Source organism: Dermacentor variabilis, chromosome 3, assembly GCF_050947875.1.
Source record: "Dermacentor variabilis isolate Ectoservices chromosome 3, ASM5094787v1, whole genome shotgun sequence".
NCBI lineage: Eukaryota > Metazoa > Arthropoda > Arachnida > Ixodida > Ixodidae > Dermacentor > Dermacentor variabilis.
The window spans coordinates 104,757,542-104,777,901 of NC_134570.1; the positions used below are offsets into that span (position 1 = coordinate 104,757,542).

Genomic DNA, 20,360 nt, shown 5'->3' on the forward strand with positions numbered 1-20,360 from the left:
TATATATATATATATATATATATATATATATATATATATATATATATATATATTAGGAAGTCAACAAACAATGAAACCAAGGAAAACATAGGGGAAATTACTTGTACTTACTAATTGAATTAACGAAATGATAAATAAATGCAAGTAAAAGTGGATGAAAAGAGAAGTTGCCGCAGGTGGAGAACGATCCCATGTCTTCGCATTACTCGTGCGATATTCTTACCAAATGAGCTGCCGCAGCGCCGCTTTCCCATTCACTTCCTGTGGCATTTTTTGTTTTACTACTAGAACACACCCTGGGGGTGTTAGCCAGCACTACAAGATATATATATATATATATATATATATATATACATACCTTGTGCAATTTATTGCGGCCGTCTCAGTTCCACCGTCAGTTCCTCTTCGCAACGCGGATCCTAGGTTTCGCCACCACATTTTCGTAGAAACTGTGAGCCTTTAAATGCAAATACTACTTAGTACTGTTGTTAGCATCCACCGTTCTTTCTTAGGCGCACCAGACTTCATTCAAATTGGTTAAGTGGTTGTTTAATGAGATGATTTCTGAGTTTAACGCAGGTGTGAATAGAAAGATTGGAGTTGGTTTCCAGGCCACTTAACCCTGTTGAGTTGTAATCGACCAGCTTTCCCCAATGCAAAGGACACCACCACATCTTCTTTGCATTCACTTGTGCGAAATATCACAGCCACCGTTGCACCGTTTTCGCCACGACATGCTTCCACACTGAGCGTTCTCAAGGTCCACAATCGACGCCGCACGAAAGAATGACGACACACAGAGCACACAGCTGGCTGACCAATTAACATCGGGAAGACACACCGTCTTCTACATTTATCTGGGGCTTCTCATCACTGACATTTTGCTGCGTTGGATGCCGCTTCCTCGCATTTCCGCCTCCGTGTATAAGTCTGGTGAAAATGAATTTGTCCAGAGCACCTGTTGGAGCTTCACATGCGAGGAAAGCCAGGTAGGCCAGCAGGTAGCTCCACGCAAGAATCGCGAATAATAGCGTGACCTGGAAAAAAATATGGTGGTACGTGAAAGTGTGCACTTAGAAGTGTTATAAATTAACGACTCCAAATTTCCTGCATCCTAGAAGCAATAAAAGGTGCGGCACATAAGCGATATTTTGTATCTTCAAACATGCAAGAACGCAGAAAATTAAGTTATTTTGAGAGGATGTTGTGTGTGGTCGTTATACATTTTGACTGAGCCACATTTGGTGAAAAATAGTAGGACAGGGAACAGGAATGTGTTTTAAACTAGTGTGCAATAACAATTACCAGTAAAACAGCTGATTGCACTCGTTGAGAGTGCTGCTACGGCAGTTCTGTTGTAAATTGTACTAGTACGCAAAATTTGCATTGTACTGCGTACTAGATTACTCCATGACAAGGGCCCGTGACAATAATATCAGAGATTTCCAATATTACCGGTTCAAGGAACAAAATGTAGGCATCAATACGTGCCTAAGCATGGCGTATTGTCCAGCTGACCGTTCATTTCGTTAGTTATCACTCGCTATCAGAAACGACATTTTTTTAACCTACTATACCACAATATGCGCTTAACAGAATAGCAAGCCGCAGACGAACAGTGCGGCACATTTAATGCCGTCACACTTCATTAGACACGAAATGCAGAGGAATGTAAAACACTTGGTACAGTCTTGTCATAAATTTACTGTTAAAGAACACGCAAATAATGAAGCGCTGGAACATAGAAAATGATAATAAATCTCAAATATGTCCGAAACGTTGATATACTGGCAATTCAGATAGAAATAAGAAGATAACCCGTACCTCCAGTGAACTGTGTACAAACAGAATGAATATATTCAAGCTAGCAAGCAAGGGAACGGAACATTAAGATGTAGAGAGCATAGAAAAGCAAATTTCGACGTCACTCAATACTCAGGCACATCACTGGTTGTTAATAAACGTTCTAACATTTTCAGGGCTGTGCTTCGTGCTTGTCGACCATTGCGCAGTGCAAGAGCTCTTATATTGATCCAAATCACCGTGCATCTATATCTCAGCAAACTTTTGAAATATTGAAATAGGGCGATGCATTGAAGATGCTCAAGTTTCTTCCACAAGTTATCCCTTTGTGATTAACCTAATACTGGCAGTCACCTTAGTGTGCACCTTCCTAGCTGAACCGTGGTTATCCCGATTTCATGATTACACCAAATTAATGCCTGCTGCCATAATTCGTTATTTAAAGGAAAAAATATTCACTGCCAAGGCTCCTTCCAAGCACTCCACTGCAAGTGGTTACTGCCGAAGTGCAAGAAACAATCCGCCAACACACACGTAGATAGAAAGCCCGAAAGCTGACCAGATGATTTATGTCATGCCTAGCACACCGTCAGTTTGACCGCGCTTTGAAGTCCCATGCTGGGAAGCACTGATTACTCGCTAGTGTGCAGGTCAATGTTGACATCCCTCGGAGAGACAATTATGCCCGCAAATAATACTGCGGCACGCAATTTACAACAGCAGACAAGACAGTACTTTTATACATGTGATAGGAACTTACCATATTAAATTTTGACCAGAAAATGCGCTCCCTGGAGGCATGTAGATAAAGTTCGATGAAAGGTACGTGGATCAGGTACACACCAAATGAGAGCTTGCTCAGCGGCACGAATACATTGCACGACAGGAACTTGCTGACCAGCCCTGAAATGAATTGAGCACAATATATACATACATATATATATTTAATCTGTAACAGTGTTTTGTTTAACAAATGACATCAGTTTTGCTAGTTGAATTTACCATAATTCACGTTGTAAAAAATAGCCCTGAATAAAATTGTCATCCTGCCGAAGGTAGCACGAAGTTAGGGAGGAAAGACCACGTGGGTGTCCCAGAAAGAAAGTTTCGTAGTTCATGAAAAATTTGATTTGCTCCGAGATTTGAATCATGGACCAACGCCTTCCCGAAGAGGTCACCTTTATCATTTGAACCAACCAAACCCTGACTTGTCTACATGTTTACTCAGCCATCATTAAACAACGTGTGCCAGGGGCAGCAAAATTCAGGAGTCACTATCACAACCTTGTTGTTTATATCAAACAGTGCAACGTCTTCTCTACGACTCGGCACCTTCACTGCTACAGATGTTGACGTCAATGCACAGACGTTAACATCTACACAATAGTTTTAAATGTATTCGACCACAATTTATCGTGCGCACTCCGCAAAAAATATAAAAGCATAACTTATTTATGTAATCCGTGTTTTTTTTTGGTAATGCCATACAAATTATAGCAATCCCCGAAATAAAAATACCCACCTAAACTTTTCGTCGTTTTAATATAAAACAGCACATCTTATACCACGAAATCCATCCCCACGATAATTAATGCCTCATTTCACAGCGCCAATTTCAAGGATAACCCCTCGCAAAGCAAGGCACAAGTTGGACACAATCTTACTAAGGCCTTTGCCTCACTCATGCAACACAAGTAACCGTTTTCGTGTTAAACCAAGGTAGGTATCATATCTAATTCCACACTTTGAAAAATATCAGCCATTTTCTTGTAAAAAATATTCACCAGCAATAATCTCAATTGGAAATATTTTAGTGACACAGAGCACCTTTATTGATTCAAACAGCTGGGAGGAATGCACAGTCACTGTTCCGGCTCTAGCATTCTGGTCATCGCATTCACGTGCTTCAGCTTCAAGAAAAGAAAACAATTGACGCGAGTACCCAATGGCCTTATTCAAGCAACTGTGCTAATTTTTCTTATATCTATCATATCCAGGGACATGCGCGACAAGCAGAAAGCTTGTGCCGTATTAACTAAATACTGCGCGCGGGGATACTTCCAGTTTTGAGCCAGATAAAGTCCCAGGCTTCGCGCGAATTGATTGAAGGTGGCTGTGCTGACTTGATAATAAGCGCACACGAAATGCTCGATCTTTAGTGGTAGTAAAAGAAATATCACCGAAAGAAGTCAGTGGCGAATTTAATGCCTCGTCATAGCTAAGACAATCCCGTTTTTTTTTATTTATGTGTGCAATCACCACTTCCGCTTTCTTCCGTGAGGGTCATTGTATCGTTTGCTGTTGTTGCCAAGATGTATAACTGAAAGTGATCGTTCTCGAGAATCTGACACAATACAAAGTGTTAGTGTAATCACATATACTGCTCGAAAGGCATCGCGTGTGTTTTCATAAACTGGTACAATGAAAGGATTATTTTTCTCCATTGTTTTTTTTTTTTCATATCGTCGACGGCTCACGGAGGGCCGATCCATGTAACGTAGCAACTGGCCCAGCATCCTTAAAAGCGAGATATTAGCATGTAATTGTTTTCTGCTTTCCTCGGCGTTACTAAACGCTTAATGTCACTATTATGTGCACGTGCGAAGCGGTGATTGGAGGGTCCTCGACTCTGTATTCTTCAAGGGACAACAGAGGTATAATCATTGTTCCACACAATATTGTCGCGAGGTCAGGGTTCCTTTGGCCAACCATGTAGCCTATACATTCGAACAAGCATAAAGCACGTATAGAAGACATGTGCTGAACTATGTGGTAAGATATGTGATGGACGCCGAATGCACACTTCATTAGATCTATTCGCTGCCTCATACTTAATCTTGTACACTACTGGTTCTAAAGGGTGTGGAGCATATGGTAATTTTATAAGTTTTCAATTCAGGGATGTTAGTCTACGCAGTCAACAGTCAGATGATGATGAACAGGACACAGTCAACAGGATGAATGCACAGTTCATATTGCTTGGGTATCCAAATGAACACATGCTAGTTGTTCAAAAAATATGTGACACACACTACATTATAAGTCCATTGATGGTATGAATGTGACGTGATTGTGCCAATAAAGTATTCGCGGTGATAAGCAGCAACCGAAGAAGAAACTATTTGAGCAGCCTCACCGCCTCGTCCGGAAGAGCACGCCAATGTGATCCAAATGAGGGACACCGCCCACAGGATCCGGTCAAAAAATGCCGCGAGCAGCTTTACTGCTTCCGACGTGGGGTCGGGGCTTCGGTACCAGGCCAGCTTCATGAAAATGCAGAGCAAGGCGCAGCTCACATACACGCACCAGCCTGTCACCTGTACCGTCTGAAAAGAAAAAAAAATAAATTGATCGGTGGGTGAAACATCATTAACTGAACCTTGTAGTGGTCATGGATTTAGCGGAGTATTAGCAAATAAAACCTTCTACCTACTCTCTCCGCAGTCGTCCTGGGCACGAACTCGAATAGATGGCGACTGCGAACGTACGACACCGCGTTTTTGAAGGGAAGAGTAATTCAAATACTCCTTACTTACTAGCATTTTTACCCACCGCACTTCGCGTTCCTCGACCCAAGGGAATCCGAGTCACCGGGTTCTTATTATATTTTCCCGCATTTACAAGAGAGCGTGTTAACATCGCAAATTCTAAATGATGATAGCGTGCATATTTACATATAATTTTATTCGGTGCATTATGTTGCTGACTATGCAATTGCCTATTTCAATGTTTATTTAATGTCAGAAACAGCATGTATGGCATCAGTGTCTTTCTCTAACTATCACTTTTTTCCTCTGTGGTCGTCAAAGTGTGTTTTATGGGCCTTTTCTACAAACGGGTGTTCCATCACTTCACGCTTGTTTGTTATGCAACATCTTGTGGGAATATAAGGCTTTCAAATTGGAAAGGACTCCCTAGTACCAGTCCTTTCCTAGTCAAACGCATGGGAAATACCTAAACGCTGTCATAAAGCAACCGCGCGGAAGTGATTTTAATGAAATTTGTGCCTATGAAAAAGTTGTAGTAGTTACCGCAACCAAATTAGAATAATTATTTAAGCTTGTAAGCAAAGATTGCCTGAGATCAATAAAAAATGATGATATTTACAAATCTGTGACTCACCACCAACAACAGATATCGTAGTTCTCTGAATTGCGTTTGTAGGACGCACAAAGAAAAATCAATGTAGTATATCACAGCTTATGTGGCGTTACAGCGTTTACGGGTGTTTTTCAAAAGCGGCACCAAGAAATGGGTGGTATATTTGAGAACAGTGAATAATGCATGAGCTTTGCGCCCTCTAGATGTATCAACAGGCGCAGTTGTCTCAATTGGAAGCTCAAAAAAAGTATCTGCTTCCGACAATCCTTAGATTCTAACTTTCTTCTTTAATAGGCGTGAAACCTGCTCCAATTCAGTGCAAGGTATGCCAAGAAAAGATTTCACCTTTTCCACGTACTCAGAAAAGGACTCCTGTGTTGAGACCCTCTGCTCAAAGGCAAGTCAACTTTACCAACGTTGAATGAACGATATTTGCTTGTCCTCTGCTTGGCGGGTTTTGTTAACTTTATAGGGTAATGAGTAGGCATTGACAGTAATTTAGCCGATACTACCACGATAGTCGTGTTAATGACATGGGTCGCGGGATCGTATCCCGGCCACGGCGGCCGCATTTCGATGGGGGCGAAATGCGAAAACACCTGTGTGCTTAGATTTAGGTGCACGTTAAAGAACCCCAGGTGGTCGAAATTTCCGCAGTCCTCCACTACGGCGTGCCTCATAATCAGAAAGTGGTTTTGGCACGTAAAACCCCAAATATTATTATTATTAATGACATGGTGTGCAGCATGAATGTGACTACCAACACCACATTAGAACTAACTGAAGTGGAGGTGAGTCCCTATATTGAAGCCGCGCTGGTCAATGCATTCAAAAATAAAGCGAAACGAGACATGCACAGAAATTATATACGGTGCACTGCATTGTTATTGCATTGGCTTTTGATTTTGAATGTTATGAACGTTCATCAGCTTTTCAGGGTAACTAAAAAAAAGCAATGGATGTACAGAAAAATGGAAGGACATCCAGCTTTCTCTTATGCTAAAAGCACGCTCGTCTACTTCATTTCTGTATTTTCTGTCGGTCTGTCAGCTTTAAAGTAAAGACTGAAGTAAATAAAGCTGCAAAGCTGTCTGTAATACTTCGGAGAATGGGCACGATTTCAATCCGTAGAACAGTCATGTTGTCATGTTAATTAACACGACATATTTATACGGCGTGCACCGCTAAATGTCATTCCATGGAAACAAGGTACCTCGAAAAATTACGTGTTGATTGCGGACATTAGCGGACTCGCTCCTTCGTTCTTCTTGGTCGCCAATATATTTGCCAGTTTTTAAACAAGCTTTTTCATTTTTCTCAACATAGTAACGGCAGTAAGGGCATCTCAAGCAGCAACAGGTCATGACGATACTGAATTCGGTACTCTCCCGCCCAGGTGTACGATGCCTTTTAATATTACTATTACGACTTTTGCGTAATAATTCGCTATACGTCCTGTATTTGCATGTATCTGAGTAATGCCAGAGTTATCGGTAACTAAACGACCTAGTTGGTTCCTAAATTACCTTGCTAATTTTTCGCTGCCTGAAGTCTTCCATAACAAGGTACGTCAAACACCCGCTGAAGTAACACACGGCGTGATAGAATGGCCGCAGGTAGTATTCGTTGACAGTTTTGGACATCACTCTGCAAGAAAGAGAGAAACAAAACACCTCTAAGATCAACAACAGTAATTCTTGCACTGTTATTCTTTAGGTAAGAAGTGTTGCGATATTTGTTTCAGTGGAGCGGACCGCAATAGACCTGACATCCTAAAGCACGCTCCATTCCTGAAAAATCCTAAAACACAGGTTGTTTGCATGAATATTACTTTCGGTAACCCAAAGGAACACTAAAGAGAAACTCTCAATCAAATTAGACTGATAAATATTCTTTTAAAGGATTTATTTCGGTAATATTGCTGTAATTGCTCATTTGTGAGAAAAGAAACTGAATAGTTCCATTTCTTGATTAGCGTGCTCAAGCCCCTGCGCCGGTATCTCATTGTAACGTAACAAATTTCAAAAGTATGCTTTTGAACAAAACTAGAACAAGCTAAAACAGGGAGTCAACGTTTCGACAAGTGTACTTGTCTTCAAGGCGAAAAAGCTTATGTCCCCTTGGAAAAGTCAAGTCCACTTGTCAAAACGACGTCCCCCACTTTTACCTTGTTCTCGCTTTGCTCATGGTCTATTATTTCCATCTCCCGTCTTACCCGCGTTTTCTTTAAAAATATACTTTTGTATTTTCTATCGCCTCGCCTCAGTAAAAGTTTCCAAATCATGGCACGTTTAACCATGTAATTCACTACGTATTACGTGTGCTACGCTGTGTATGTGCCTCAAGATACTTATTGAAGCGCGGGAGACTTTATGCAATGCCTATAACTGCTTTATTTGTATGCTAGAGTAAAGCTTCAGCTGTAGACAGTTTTACAGACCTATGGCGAATAAATGAGTGCGCTCTCTCATGAACACAAAAAAATTTCAACAATTTGTTGCAACGTTCCTGGATGTAGAAATGTGTGAGCATCTTAGGGTTAATCACCGTCTCCTTTAGAACATAGGGTTCCGAAAGAAACAGAAATGAAAAAAAAAACTAACCATCCCGGCTCTGCGAAAGTGCATCCAGCGAAGCTGTTGAATATCACCGCCACGACTGCTTATGTGGGGGTATCCAATGCTTTGTTGCTTTAGAGTAATGGTAGTAGGGATATTTTAGAGTAACGGTAGGAATGGGAACAATGTGAATTTTCACAGCACACCGCCACCCATAGTGGAGCTGGAACAATATTGAAATCAGCTGCTAGGCTGGTTATTTTATATACGAAAGGCAAGGGACCTTACACCCCACGTCCCAAGCTGGCGTCACCGCGGCAGCTTCCGTAACAGTAATATATACCGGGAAACGTATGCTTATGTGCTTTGCATAGCTATCAGGATCGCCTTACCCTCAATTATGTGTTTCGGATGCTTGCTCTGAACTTGTTCTTTATTGATGCGTGTGCCATTCTGTATGCTGTACGTGTGAGTCTAAAGAATGTATGCACTGTTCGATGCTCTTTGTTAAGTGGTGGTAGCCTCCGCCTGACGGTGGTATGAGCCATTGCATTTCCTTGCCTGAAACTTAGGGGGTTTGAGCCGTTGATGTTGGTAGTTTTCTGTCGATGGACGCGAAATAATCCCGGCGTACTAGCCGCATACAGCTTCGCTGTAAAAAAAAAGCAATGGCTGCAACCATAGCCCTCATAAACAATCACAGCAGAAGCGTTACAGATGGCTCCTTGTAAACAAACCGTCAGACCTGCGTCCTGTACGCGATGCACAGGTAAATTCCCTTGCCTAGGTGTGTGCAATACTAATGTTCGTACCTGTGTACTTCTTTTGCTGTAACCTGAAGCTTTAATGAGACCATCCACACAAACTGCTCTCCTGCCTTTTATGTTAAGTGTAATTCATAAATACAATTTTACGTGTTGACACTTCACTGAACTAGGCATGCGGCGAAAACACGTTTAGGAATGTTTTCGCTTATATTTAACTTTGCTACCACCTGTTAGACGCGTTTAATATCATATCTGTGTAATTTTGTTGTCCCGCGTTCTACTGCACGTAATGAAGGTGATATATGCGGCGCCTTCTAATTGGCCAACGTGCCGTTATATAGGTGCGGATATAATAAGCACTTCAGTATTATTTTGCATCTTCTCTAGAATAAAGCATCAGAACTAATGCCAATTATTTTAATGTTTGCAGTGTTACCCTGAAACATTCCACACATTTGTCCTAACGCTAAGGCGGAATTGCGTTGCGGATGCAGTCAGTGTCTCAACTATGTCTCTTCAAAATGATTGTACTCTGTGAGGTAAGCATGTTGGTGATATCCATACATAACATGTCAACTAATACGTAGGAATTGTCTAAGGCCTTCAGGAGAGATCACGGCGAAAATGCGTAAATGTCGACAAACCTCTTCGTAACTGTTACGAATTCTAACTAGTTACATTTTATCAACTCATTGTTTGCAATAAACATTTCACAGTTTAGGCATTCCCCATCAAAGCGGCCTAAGCAATGTACATCCCTGAGAGGTCTCATCGTTTCAAATTTTAAACTTAGAAGCTCACACACGGTTATAAAAAGTTGCATCGTACGCCGTCTTTGGCATGCATGAACTAAAATATGCGTTGTTCGCGCACTAAAAGAATACTTGATCTGACTGACGTAATAACCGTGGCTATAAGTGTGTAGGAGGCAACGGCATGCTTTCGACCTCAGGCTGTTGTGTTTCCCCAAATGCGCACTTTGTTTTCTTCAACACTTACTGTAGAACGGGCCCGGGAAAGACCATGAAAGGCAGCAAGTCAGAACTGGCCACTACCCATGTTCCGATGGCGCAGCCCAGCAAGGACAACAGAATGAATGCGCCCACGGCCAGCATTTTCCGACTGGACAAAGACATTATACCATAGGTATCAAGAAAAAGAAATTGCACGAGGTTTGATAAGGAACTCTTTCTTACAGTTATGCGTGAAAGTGAGCCCTTTGGTAGAAGATTAATTTTCCTAACAGAGCATGAGATAACGGCCACACATGAAAAGACAACTTTATACATGCACAAAAGCACACAGACCTCCTGTTTACGCTTTTCATGCGTCTTCTCTCGCTCGTTAGTTGTTCGCGACGTGTTAGGAAAACGAACACTTTTCCTAAAAAACACAACATAAACAACGAAGGAACTGTTTAGAATGAAATAGTCAATGCGTCTTTTTTCACCATTGATGTTATTACCAATTTTACCATATTGCAACGCGTGCTAAATATGTTCGTTTGTGTTCAGTTCTAATGGCTGATTGATTGCGTAATTTCATTACGATAGCAATTATGTAGACACTCCAGGCGAGTTGTTGCCGCCTGCGTCAGCGTCGCCATAACCGCGATATTTGGCACATATTTATGCATATGTACGCAACATTATTATCCATGCCGTATATGCCTGGAACACGCGGTGCTATTCAACCGCCAAGGTGGCTCAAACCGAGATTATATTCCTCACTGATTTACTCATTAAAGTGTCTTTAAGAATTGCAGCGCGCAGACAAAACTCATAAGAAACTCACAGCGAATACTTTTTCTGCTAAGTCTTCTTAGACTATGAAAAAGAGCAAACAGTGTCAGTGGTCATAATCTAAAAGTGATGTGATTTCACTAACACTGCTTTTACTCGAACGCAATGGTGCTTGTGTGATACCTTTACAGGTATTTTAAGGACTCTAATGCTTTACCATCCAAAACATTTGAGGGTGCCAAAAATTTTGACGCCACCCGCGTATGTGGTATCCGTGTATATTCGCGCCCGCGTAAATTAAAACACCCCTTCCCCTCCCACCCCTCCAGAGGACTTCAGGAGAAACTTTACACTTTGCTATTTGCTGTGAGTGCTTCACAATTTTTGGCGCAACTACAATTTTCTTGTGTGTCTTCTTTCATATTTATCAACATTCTCAAGATAACCCTAACAAACAAGGAAGGGTTGTGGCCTCTCTTGATGGGAATCGCACGTTCTCGCAAGTTTGGCTACATTGCCCAGGCTTTCCTTGTACTCACGGACGCAGAACGCTCGTTCGGCAGTCGGAACTTCCAGCAGAGCGAACGCAACCAATTGAAAAGCACGATAGTTCTAGGAAAAGGAGTTATAAGTTGTCATTGTTGAGACATTCTCGAGTAGAAATTTTTTCTTGCGTTAGAGGAACATCTTGGACCTTGAAACCCCAGAAAGATATATTGGCTCTTAGGCCTTATATAGCGCCTTACAAAATTTATTATACACCATTTGTTTCTGTGAGCCACTTTTTTGGGGTTTCTTTTCAGGAGAAGCGTTCCTCTTGGCGTCATACTCGGACGTTTGTCACGAAGGAGCAGAAAGTCCGATGTTTTGGCATTCGCTCCGTCTCGCTCGGGATTTTCGCAGTTCTATCTAGCAGCGTGGCTCACTACAGAGCGAGGGCTGAAACACGGCGATGTTCTGTTTCTAAGTGACTGACTGCTGCGTCGATGTTGTGATAGCTACACCTCCTAGTGGATGCAATCGAGGCTGATTTGTGAAAAAGCTATTACAGCGATTTACGTTTCCGCTTTGAGGCTTGGGAGTATCTTTATATGGTTCTGACGTTCAAGATCTTGATGTCATGCAATAGATTCAGAGAAGGAGTATGTCCTTTCAGTACTCCTATGAGTGTGGGAGGAGCGCTGACTACCAAAGAGAGTTGGCAGCACAGCCTGTCTATTTAGTGGGGTACAGCTCGTGAGCGGCATGTATATGACTCACCTTTTGAAAACTAGTAGTATCACAAGAGATGCGGTAAAGAGCTGGAAATCCGTGGACAGATACCACGTGTGCGGAAGCATATCCTGTAATCACGAAGAAGTTCGTTCATTGCAGCAGATTCAGTTCAGTCGCTATATTTTTGCCAATGTTACTACACTAATACTTGTGCGCGTACAGCAGATGCAAAAGCTGAAACTGCGGAACATTTTTTTATGTTTTCTTGTCGACAAATTCTATTTTCTGTCATCTTAGTTGTGTCTGAATTGTCATGCATCAGTAATGTGGTCTATTTCACAACGGGAAAAAATGTTTTGTATATTTAGTTATGTTTGTTAGTTACAATATACACACTATAGAACACCCTAATTTTCGTCAACAATATAACGTCTGTAGCCCTGAAAGTTTCCCAGCTTACGCTCTCTTGGCCAGAGGTTCTGAGCTGAGACAGCGAAAATACAACCTCACTCACATTGATGTTTACGTATGACCGTTGCTTCATTCGGCATTAAAAAAGAGATCGTAGGGCTGGCACTCTAACTTGCGGTACCAGGATAAATACTGTGTGATACATAAATACGAGCGGCGGCATACAGGGCATTTCCTGCTCTACCGCTGGTCCGTACGCGCCGGCAATTTGCGCAGAGCAGAAGCATCATCCAATGAGTTCAACACAATACCGCGTTTCTGACCATTGTAGCAGTTTCATGCACATGTAAGTCAAAGTGGGTGCTGTCTGTCATGATGCCAGTCAAAATATCTCCATTTCACTGCAATGGAAGGGTGATGCCATGTAGAGCGGCTACGGCGAGCACTACGCTTCTGCCGTAGCTATGTCACATATGGCTCATCGTTCGGTCGCAACGGCGGTAATGGGAAACGTTTCAGCAACATCACCATATACAACACCCCCTTCCCGTTCCAATTATTCTTGATCAAACTTCTTAGCATAATACTTGCAACTGGGATAATTAACATAGGTTCCTGTGCGCAATTCTAGACCGAAGGACTTAGCAGTTTAACATGAACAGCCCCATGTACACCTGGCGCTCTTATAAATGAAACACACATTCTAACGGCAACAAAGATTCCAAGACTGAAGTGGCACTCGTAAGAAAAACAGTGAAGCACATAGCATGTCTCACCCATGCACTGATCTCAACGAAATTCCTGATCATCAGAAGGAGGTGCCACCAGTGACTGGCTACGTCCTTGTGTAGCTTGAGGAAGAAAGCCTTGGTGTCCGGTCCGAATACGAAGCGTGGCATCAAGTATAAGCACATGATGATGAAGAACAGAGGAATGGCAGTTCTGCAGGTAGTGAAACACAAAGAAAAGAGGGGAGGGGGTACTGAGGCAATTAGCAGCGGTAGACATACTTCGACCGCGCTTTTGATGCGAAAACGTTAAACGGTGCATATAGGGAAAGCCTGCGTCTGCCGTTTGGACAAACCAATAACCGCACCTCATTTTCTATTGGCTGTGAGGCCACGTCACGAGTGCGCCTCAACGGAACAGATCGGGCGAAAGCGAACACCTACTGTTGCGTTAGAGAACCAGGCACTGAGTGAGGGGAGAGGGCATCGCCACGAGGGCGTGCCACACTCGCTGTCCGGAAGCCTACGTTATCGGCACTTTGTTTGTCCGCGCAAGCCATCGCCTGCGTTCTAAGTGCGCCTTGGTAATTGCTAAAAAGAAATATTTGCGTTGAAAATACAATAAATTTGAAAGAAAAACGTGAGCGGCAGTGAGTTTCGAACCTACGACCACCGGTTCAAAAGTCAGAAGCGTTACCCACTGCAATAAACCAGCGCCTCTTAGATAGCAGCCCTGCGCTCTGTCCTTTATGACGTCACGCTACTTGGACCGAAATTTTCGTTGCCAAGCCCGTCGCGCCGAAAGCGACAGCGAGAAAATCACTGCGCCATACTCGGGAGCCAGAAGATAAAGATAGAATCAACTCATCTAGACCCTCGACCATTAGATCGGTAATATACAGGTTAGCAACGCAGGCAATTAAATTAAATCTGCAAGCATGGGCAGGAAATTATGGTATTTTGGGAGAACTTCAGACTGACTTCAGAATAGTCAAGCGTCCGAATGATAACTTATTTCTCCTTACTCAGTGTACTGAAGTATCCAGAGCAGAAAGGAGACCATTATATGCGGCCTTTGAGACATTAGAGGTGTGTATGACAACGCAAACCACAACATTTTGTGGAATATTCTGGAAGGGGAAGGCTCTGGCGGCGATTGTATACAGCTTTTGAGAGAGATTTACCCAGGAAATACAGTTTGCGTTGAATGAAAAGGGATGAGGAGCGAGGTTGTAACGAATAACACCTGGACGTAGGCAGCAGGACTGCCAATAGCATCGCGTGCGGCAGATGCTCGAGCTAAGAGGCTGTGCTCGGTAAAGCGCTCTTCCCATCACCCGCCCGTCATGTAATAAACCTCCTTTATAGTTGGTGGACCTGCTGGGTCCATTTACCCTCTCCCATCCTGGAACTCCGCACTCGGGCGCTCCCTTCCGCCATGCCAGACGCCGACCAGCAGACGCTCCCATCGCGGCCTGTTCTCTGCGCTGGCGCTATTCTCCAGCGGGATCCTACTATCTTCAGCAGGATGGGCGTCTGCACATACAGGCTTTATTAAGAAACAACAGAAATGCAAGCAGATGGCCTGGCCGTATTGAGGAAAATATTGGTTACTTCAGGCGATTAATATTTGTAAATCCCTATTTACATGCAGTTCATGATTACGTTATTTTGTGAACTCGACAGATATAAGCACCAAAGTAGTAAACAAGCAGAAGCCTGCTTAGGAGTTAGAGCATGTGGATTTGGAGCTTCATCTGACGCACCATATCTGGCGGCACCTTGCCAATGGCATCAGGAACTACGCTTAGGAACTTTAAGGGCCTCGTGTTATATCAACAGAGGAGAGAGTGTGTTTCGCAAACGCTGCCGTTAAAGCGATACAATGGTAAGCGAAAAACACACCGCACGGCATCGGTGTTGCGATTGTAGCACGCAATGCAAGAGCATCGTCCACTTCGCGGTGACGCGAGCAGCTGCTGCTTAGATGAGAGCCATCATGCTTTCCTGTCATCATTGATTGCAAAGTTGCTTTCGTTTTTCCATCCCGCTGATAGCTAAGCGTTCTGCCCAGGTGCATTCCGGCTTTCGCTGAGCATCGGGGCGGGGCATGACGCTAACAAACTTAGCAAAAACACTTTAAAAAGAATTCGTGGTTTCTGCGTCACAGTTTCTGCTTGATCAGTACACCATGGTCACAGTTGCTAGCATCTTTCTATTTATAGTAAAGCGAAGCACTGTGCAGGTCACCTGATAAATCGTCGTATCACGCCTATGATGAAAACGATGGGCCCGCCTCTCTTCTCCCTGCTGACAGTGAGGCACAAAAAAAATCCGCTGCAAGAGAATTTGAAAAACCCAATATCAGCAATCAAGGGTATGAAAACCTCGACATTAACTAACAAACGCCAACGAGAGCCAGTTGCTTATTTGGCAGTTAATTTAATCAGGCCCACACATTCCATTGTAACCCATTCTAACGTACTTAAACAAAGAGAGATGCAATCTGTATGGTACCAATAATGTGTATTTGGGCTGTGCAATCCGCATTCTGCACTCTCCCCGACAATCAGACAATATTCAAATGCGCAGACTTACAGCTTTTTATGCACATCTTTGGAACTTAATCTCTTTTTCAGTGCGTATACAAATCATAACAGTCACTGGCGCAGCAGCTTTCTTACTTTAACTGCTGCTTGCATGTCTTTAAAAATGCACTAAACAGAAACAATAATTTAAGCTCTATCTGTAACTTGCGTGTATCAAGGACCAAATAACTATACCGTCGGAACATGGCTGGTAAGCCAGAAACAAAAATAAAAGCGAGAATTATTTAGTGGCGGTGGCCTGAACTTCCCGCAGTCTCTCGGCCTAACAGCATGTATTTCTACATTGTGCTTGGATTTAGGTAGTCGTTTATTATTCAGTTATGACTAAATTGCCTCCTAAAGCTGTATTCATTAACACGGGGAAGGAATCCCTCGGTTCATTTAGGCGGGTGCGCATTAAATCACAACATCACGTCTCCTGGGGGCCAAAGTGCTGACGTAGACATCGCCGCTCGATGGGAGACGTTCTGCTCAATGGGGGATGGGCACAAAACATTCGCTCTTGGTGGGGGAGGCAGCAGTGATCCTGTTGACTAGCCTAGAAACCTATTACACCATGCGGCTGCGCTCACCTTATAAAGGCGGCATCGAAAGTGCCGCTGGCTTTATGGACGCTTGACAGTCTTTTTCATGTCATGGAGATTGTCTTTCAATGGCAAAAACACGTGGCAGCTCAGGGAGCGATGAAGCGACTTTGTTTTTTCTTCTCATTAGCGGAGAAATTGGCGTGTCTTTGGGAGCTCATAGACGGGCCTGCGTGTATGCGCTCAATGTCGACAGTATAACCCTCCGCCAACACTGAAATCCTTCATTCCCCGAAAGTCCAGTGCCTGGGAGCGAGATGTCATGCTGCCTTCAGCATCGAGAGCTCCGTGTGCGAATAAAGCTTAACCCTTTTAGTGCGACTGACGTGCCGGTATGTTCTCCGCTCTCTCCAGTCGGAGTGCGCAGTAACACAAATTTGTAGAGCTCTGAGATAGTTCCTCCATCTGCTGTATGTTTCTAATTTTTTTTTCTCACCTCTAAATTTGTCCATCGTCAGCTGACAAACAAGACAAGGTAGATGGCCAGGTCACATGGCTTCCTGGACGGAGGAGGACACCCACAAGGAGCGCGACCAAACTAATACTTCTACTCCTAATGAAGTTCAGTCATCATCATCTCGGTTTGCTCAGTCAGGATTTCGGTTAGCGGGCTGCGGAACGCACCCCGTGGTGGTGGTGGTGGGGAACGGCGATGCGCATCCGCCGATCGAACGGGTGACGCCCGTACTCTGTGGATCACTACCGGGGTGGTTCTCCGTTACAATATTCGTGCATTAGCACAATAGCCACTCTTGCGTCTTTATACCAGTTGCAGTAGATATATAGCAGGGTTATTATTTTGCTATGAGCTGGTGGTGCTATCGCGGAAGCATGCACGTCACACCGAAACAAGGTTGGAGATAAAAACGATGACAGGACTGCGAGGACAACACTAAGAGTGCATTTGTAATTATCCGTGTCACTTATTTGTCTTCTGAATAACCGAACACAAACCTTTGTACTTATTTTATGATATATCAGAAACCTATTAGGGCCCCTATGCTTTTCATTTTACCCAGATTTCTTAAATTTTGAAAAAAATAAATACATTTTCCATTTCACATGGTCTCTACAAAACCCGTCGTATACAGAAAATGGCTCAAACACATGGTTGTATTGTCATTCAGTATACTAATATTACGTCTCTACAAGAACATCTTGGAATATCAGACGGTTTGACCCACCTACCTGAGGAAAAAGAACGTTCCAACGCTGCTAAACCCAGCGCTTATGAACATGAATGACCATTCGTCAGAGGCGATGAGCAAATTCAGGTAACGTGCTAAAAAATGAGATAAGAGTTTGGCTTCACCACTACATGCAATAGGGCAATACACTATTCATTTGCGGCGACGTTCAGTGCTGAGGGAAAGGTAGCATAGAGGCATATACATTTCTACTGATAGAAGGCATTTGAATCTATTCCCTTGAGAATTGCCAGCAGAATGGAAGTCGCCCTGCGCAGCTTGCCTCTTAAGGTATGCGTAAAACATGAATCGAATCCGTTTTATCTTTTTCCACTGGTAGTTTTGCTTTTTAAGGAGGGAAAAGGGAACTGGCGCAAAATTTTTGTCTCCCTTCTCTCTTTTAGATAGCCGCCGACTCCATAATCGCGGTATATTACTCTTCGATTCCTCAAAAGCTCAATGAGTAATAAATTATAACGTATTTCATTGTGATCAAGTCAAAATTCTCTGGCGTAGGATTCGTTCGTTTACAAGTAATCTGCGTCTGTCACGGCAATTTAAGTTGGGGAGAGGGGGGTGTCACGTGATGTCATTGATAGGGGGGTGTCACGTGATGTCACTGGTGTGTGGGTCAGCGCAGTAGTGGAAGCCACATTGTGAACGCCACGTCGGGAATTTTTGGAGGAAGGAATAACAGAGAAGTAAAGATGAGAACCAGGAAGGGCGCTGCGCATTCAAACAGAACCGACTGCCAATTCCCCATAACGTTTATGAGGCACGAGTTCAGAGAACTACCGCAGCAGGGCACCTGCGCCGTTATTTTGTAGCGCTGTCTTTTTCGATGATATTCCTTTCACGCTTCGTCAGTGATCGGAACGACTCTGCACCCACGTTATCGATAGGATCAGCCACCAGTGAGTTGTACACGATAAAGGGAGGCACATAATCGAGCACAAGGCATTACTACAAAATCGCGGCCTTAGCTTACCCTGTGTCGAATTCGGCAAAGCGTATTGTGAAAGACGAAATAATTGCTTATGTGACATGCGTACAGCTTCCGGCGAGGCATAATCACTGTATGGCTTCCTACCACTGCGCTAGGTTGACCCGCGCATGCGTCAGCGGTTTGGGACCAGCACCTTTAATTTTCACGACGCACTGGAAAAACTTGCACGCAATCTCTACGCCAAAAAGCTGCACTTGATTTCTTGGTTTGGCGTCCATTTTGCAACATCCGCCTTAAAGGAGGATACTACTGGTGATTTTTTTTATCTGTTCAAGGCATTTTGGCACGACACTATAGTTACGGGGTCGGGAGCTATCGTATGAAGGAACAAAAGAAAAGTTGTATTGAAAATTTCTTTGTCTGTGTCCCTTTAAGAAAACATCAATGAAGAAGCGCCTCATTCTAGTCCAAACATTTTTTTATTGGGCAAGCTTTGCGGTTGCCCATTTTTCTTTTATCAGACACGTCACACGATAAATAGTTGTGGTGGAAAACAGCGTCACGCGGATTTGTTCGCAGCGAGTATAAGATCTAACTCTCACGTGCAAGCATGATTCGAGACATGGGAACCTTGTGATGAAATAAAGTGTTTCTTAATAACGTACCTGCGCAGCTCGCAAATACATGAGAGACCCGCATTTTCGCCACTGTTGCGTACAAAGCAGAGGGAAATGAACAGCTTGTATTAGAAGTTTCTTACAGATATTACGAGACGGCGCTCTGGACTGTGACCCTTAGCCCCCTTAGTAATAGTTTACGTAGAACATGCCCCATTATTCGGAGGGACTTTTACAGCCTTCTTGACGCCACACTGGGGTATCTTTTAAGTTTCATTCGTGTGCATTTCCGTCAAGCGCCGCATCACATGTGCAATAACCAGCATTTCAAACTTATACATTCTACAAACCTTACTGCGAAATTGTGAGCGCAATAAAGAAATCTAACGAGCTTATTACAGACAATATACACTAGGACTGCCATGACCATTGCTGTTAATAATAGATGTTTTAGTAATCATTCCTTTGCTGCAGAAATTTATGCTCTCGAATTGAAGAGAATTACCAGCAAGGCTAAAGCAATCTGACAAATGTCAGGCAGCAAATTTTCGCCTAAAGTTTGCACAAACCATTCTATTGCAAGAAGTCACGAAGAGTTGGATGTCAAGGACGCAAACTTTTCAAAATTTATGTGAATAACTATGGCCATCGTGCTATTAGAATCACCGCAATCATATTAGTGGACCCTTACAGAGTGCCTTCAAATTTCACTGCAACAGTTTCTTGAATGGTTGTATCGATTTCTTGAGAAGTCATTAAAGCCGGAAGTGGTACCAACAACAGTTGATGGCTGCCGCACGTGCTTACTTGAAGCAGTAAGCAGGTGCGGTTAGAAGCTTTCTTGTTCTCGGCGAACGGAACTCAGCTAAATATACGATAGCTTTGCAAGTAAATTACGGTTCGGTGGCAAGAACTATGCAGAGCAACAAACGTGACTTGAAATCGCATCACTTGAATTTCAACAACCAACAAGTGGACCTGCTTTACAGCAGAGGTATAGTGAACGTAAACCAAGTGCGAGTGGGATCCTTTCTCGTTTTAGGCCTGCGTGCAGCCCCCGCTCGCACAATGTTTTGAGAGGTGTAGTGTACG

At 43.3% G+C, this 20,360-nt stretch overlaps 1 protein-coding gene across 1 annotated transcript in view; it reads right to left on the minus strand.

The window, feature by feature from the left end:
* Positions 1-347: 347 nt before the first annotated feature.
* Positions 348-20,360, minus strand: part of LOC142576128 (nose resistant to fluoxetine protein 6-like) — a 50,836-nt gene continuing 30,823 nt past the window's right edge. The window contains exons 7-15 of the mRNA XM_075686088.1: positions 17,707-17,800; positions 15,576-15,662; positions 13,374-13,539; positions 12,232-12,314; positions 10,229-10,351; positions 7,431-7,551; positions 4,940-5,129; positions 2,564-2,706; positions 348-1,037 (exon numbers count right to left, since the gene is read on the minus strand). Coding sequence (XP_075542203.1) covers positions 822-1,037; positions 2,564-2,706; positions 4,940-5,129; positions 7,431-7,551; positions 10,229-10,351; positions 12,232-12,314; positions 13,374-13,539; positions 15,576-15,662; positions 17,707-17,800 — 1,223 coding nt within the window. The 3' untranslated portion in view covers positions 348-821. The remainder of the gene's footprint in view (positions 1,038-2,563; positions 2,707-4,939; positions 5,130-7,430; positions 7,552-10,228; positions 10,352-12,231; positions 12,315-13,373; positions 13,540-15,575; positions 15,663-17,706; positions 17,801-20,360) is intronic.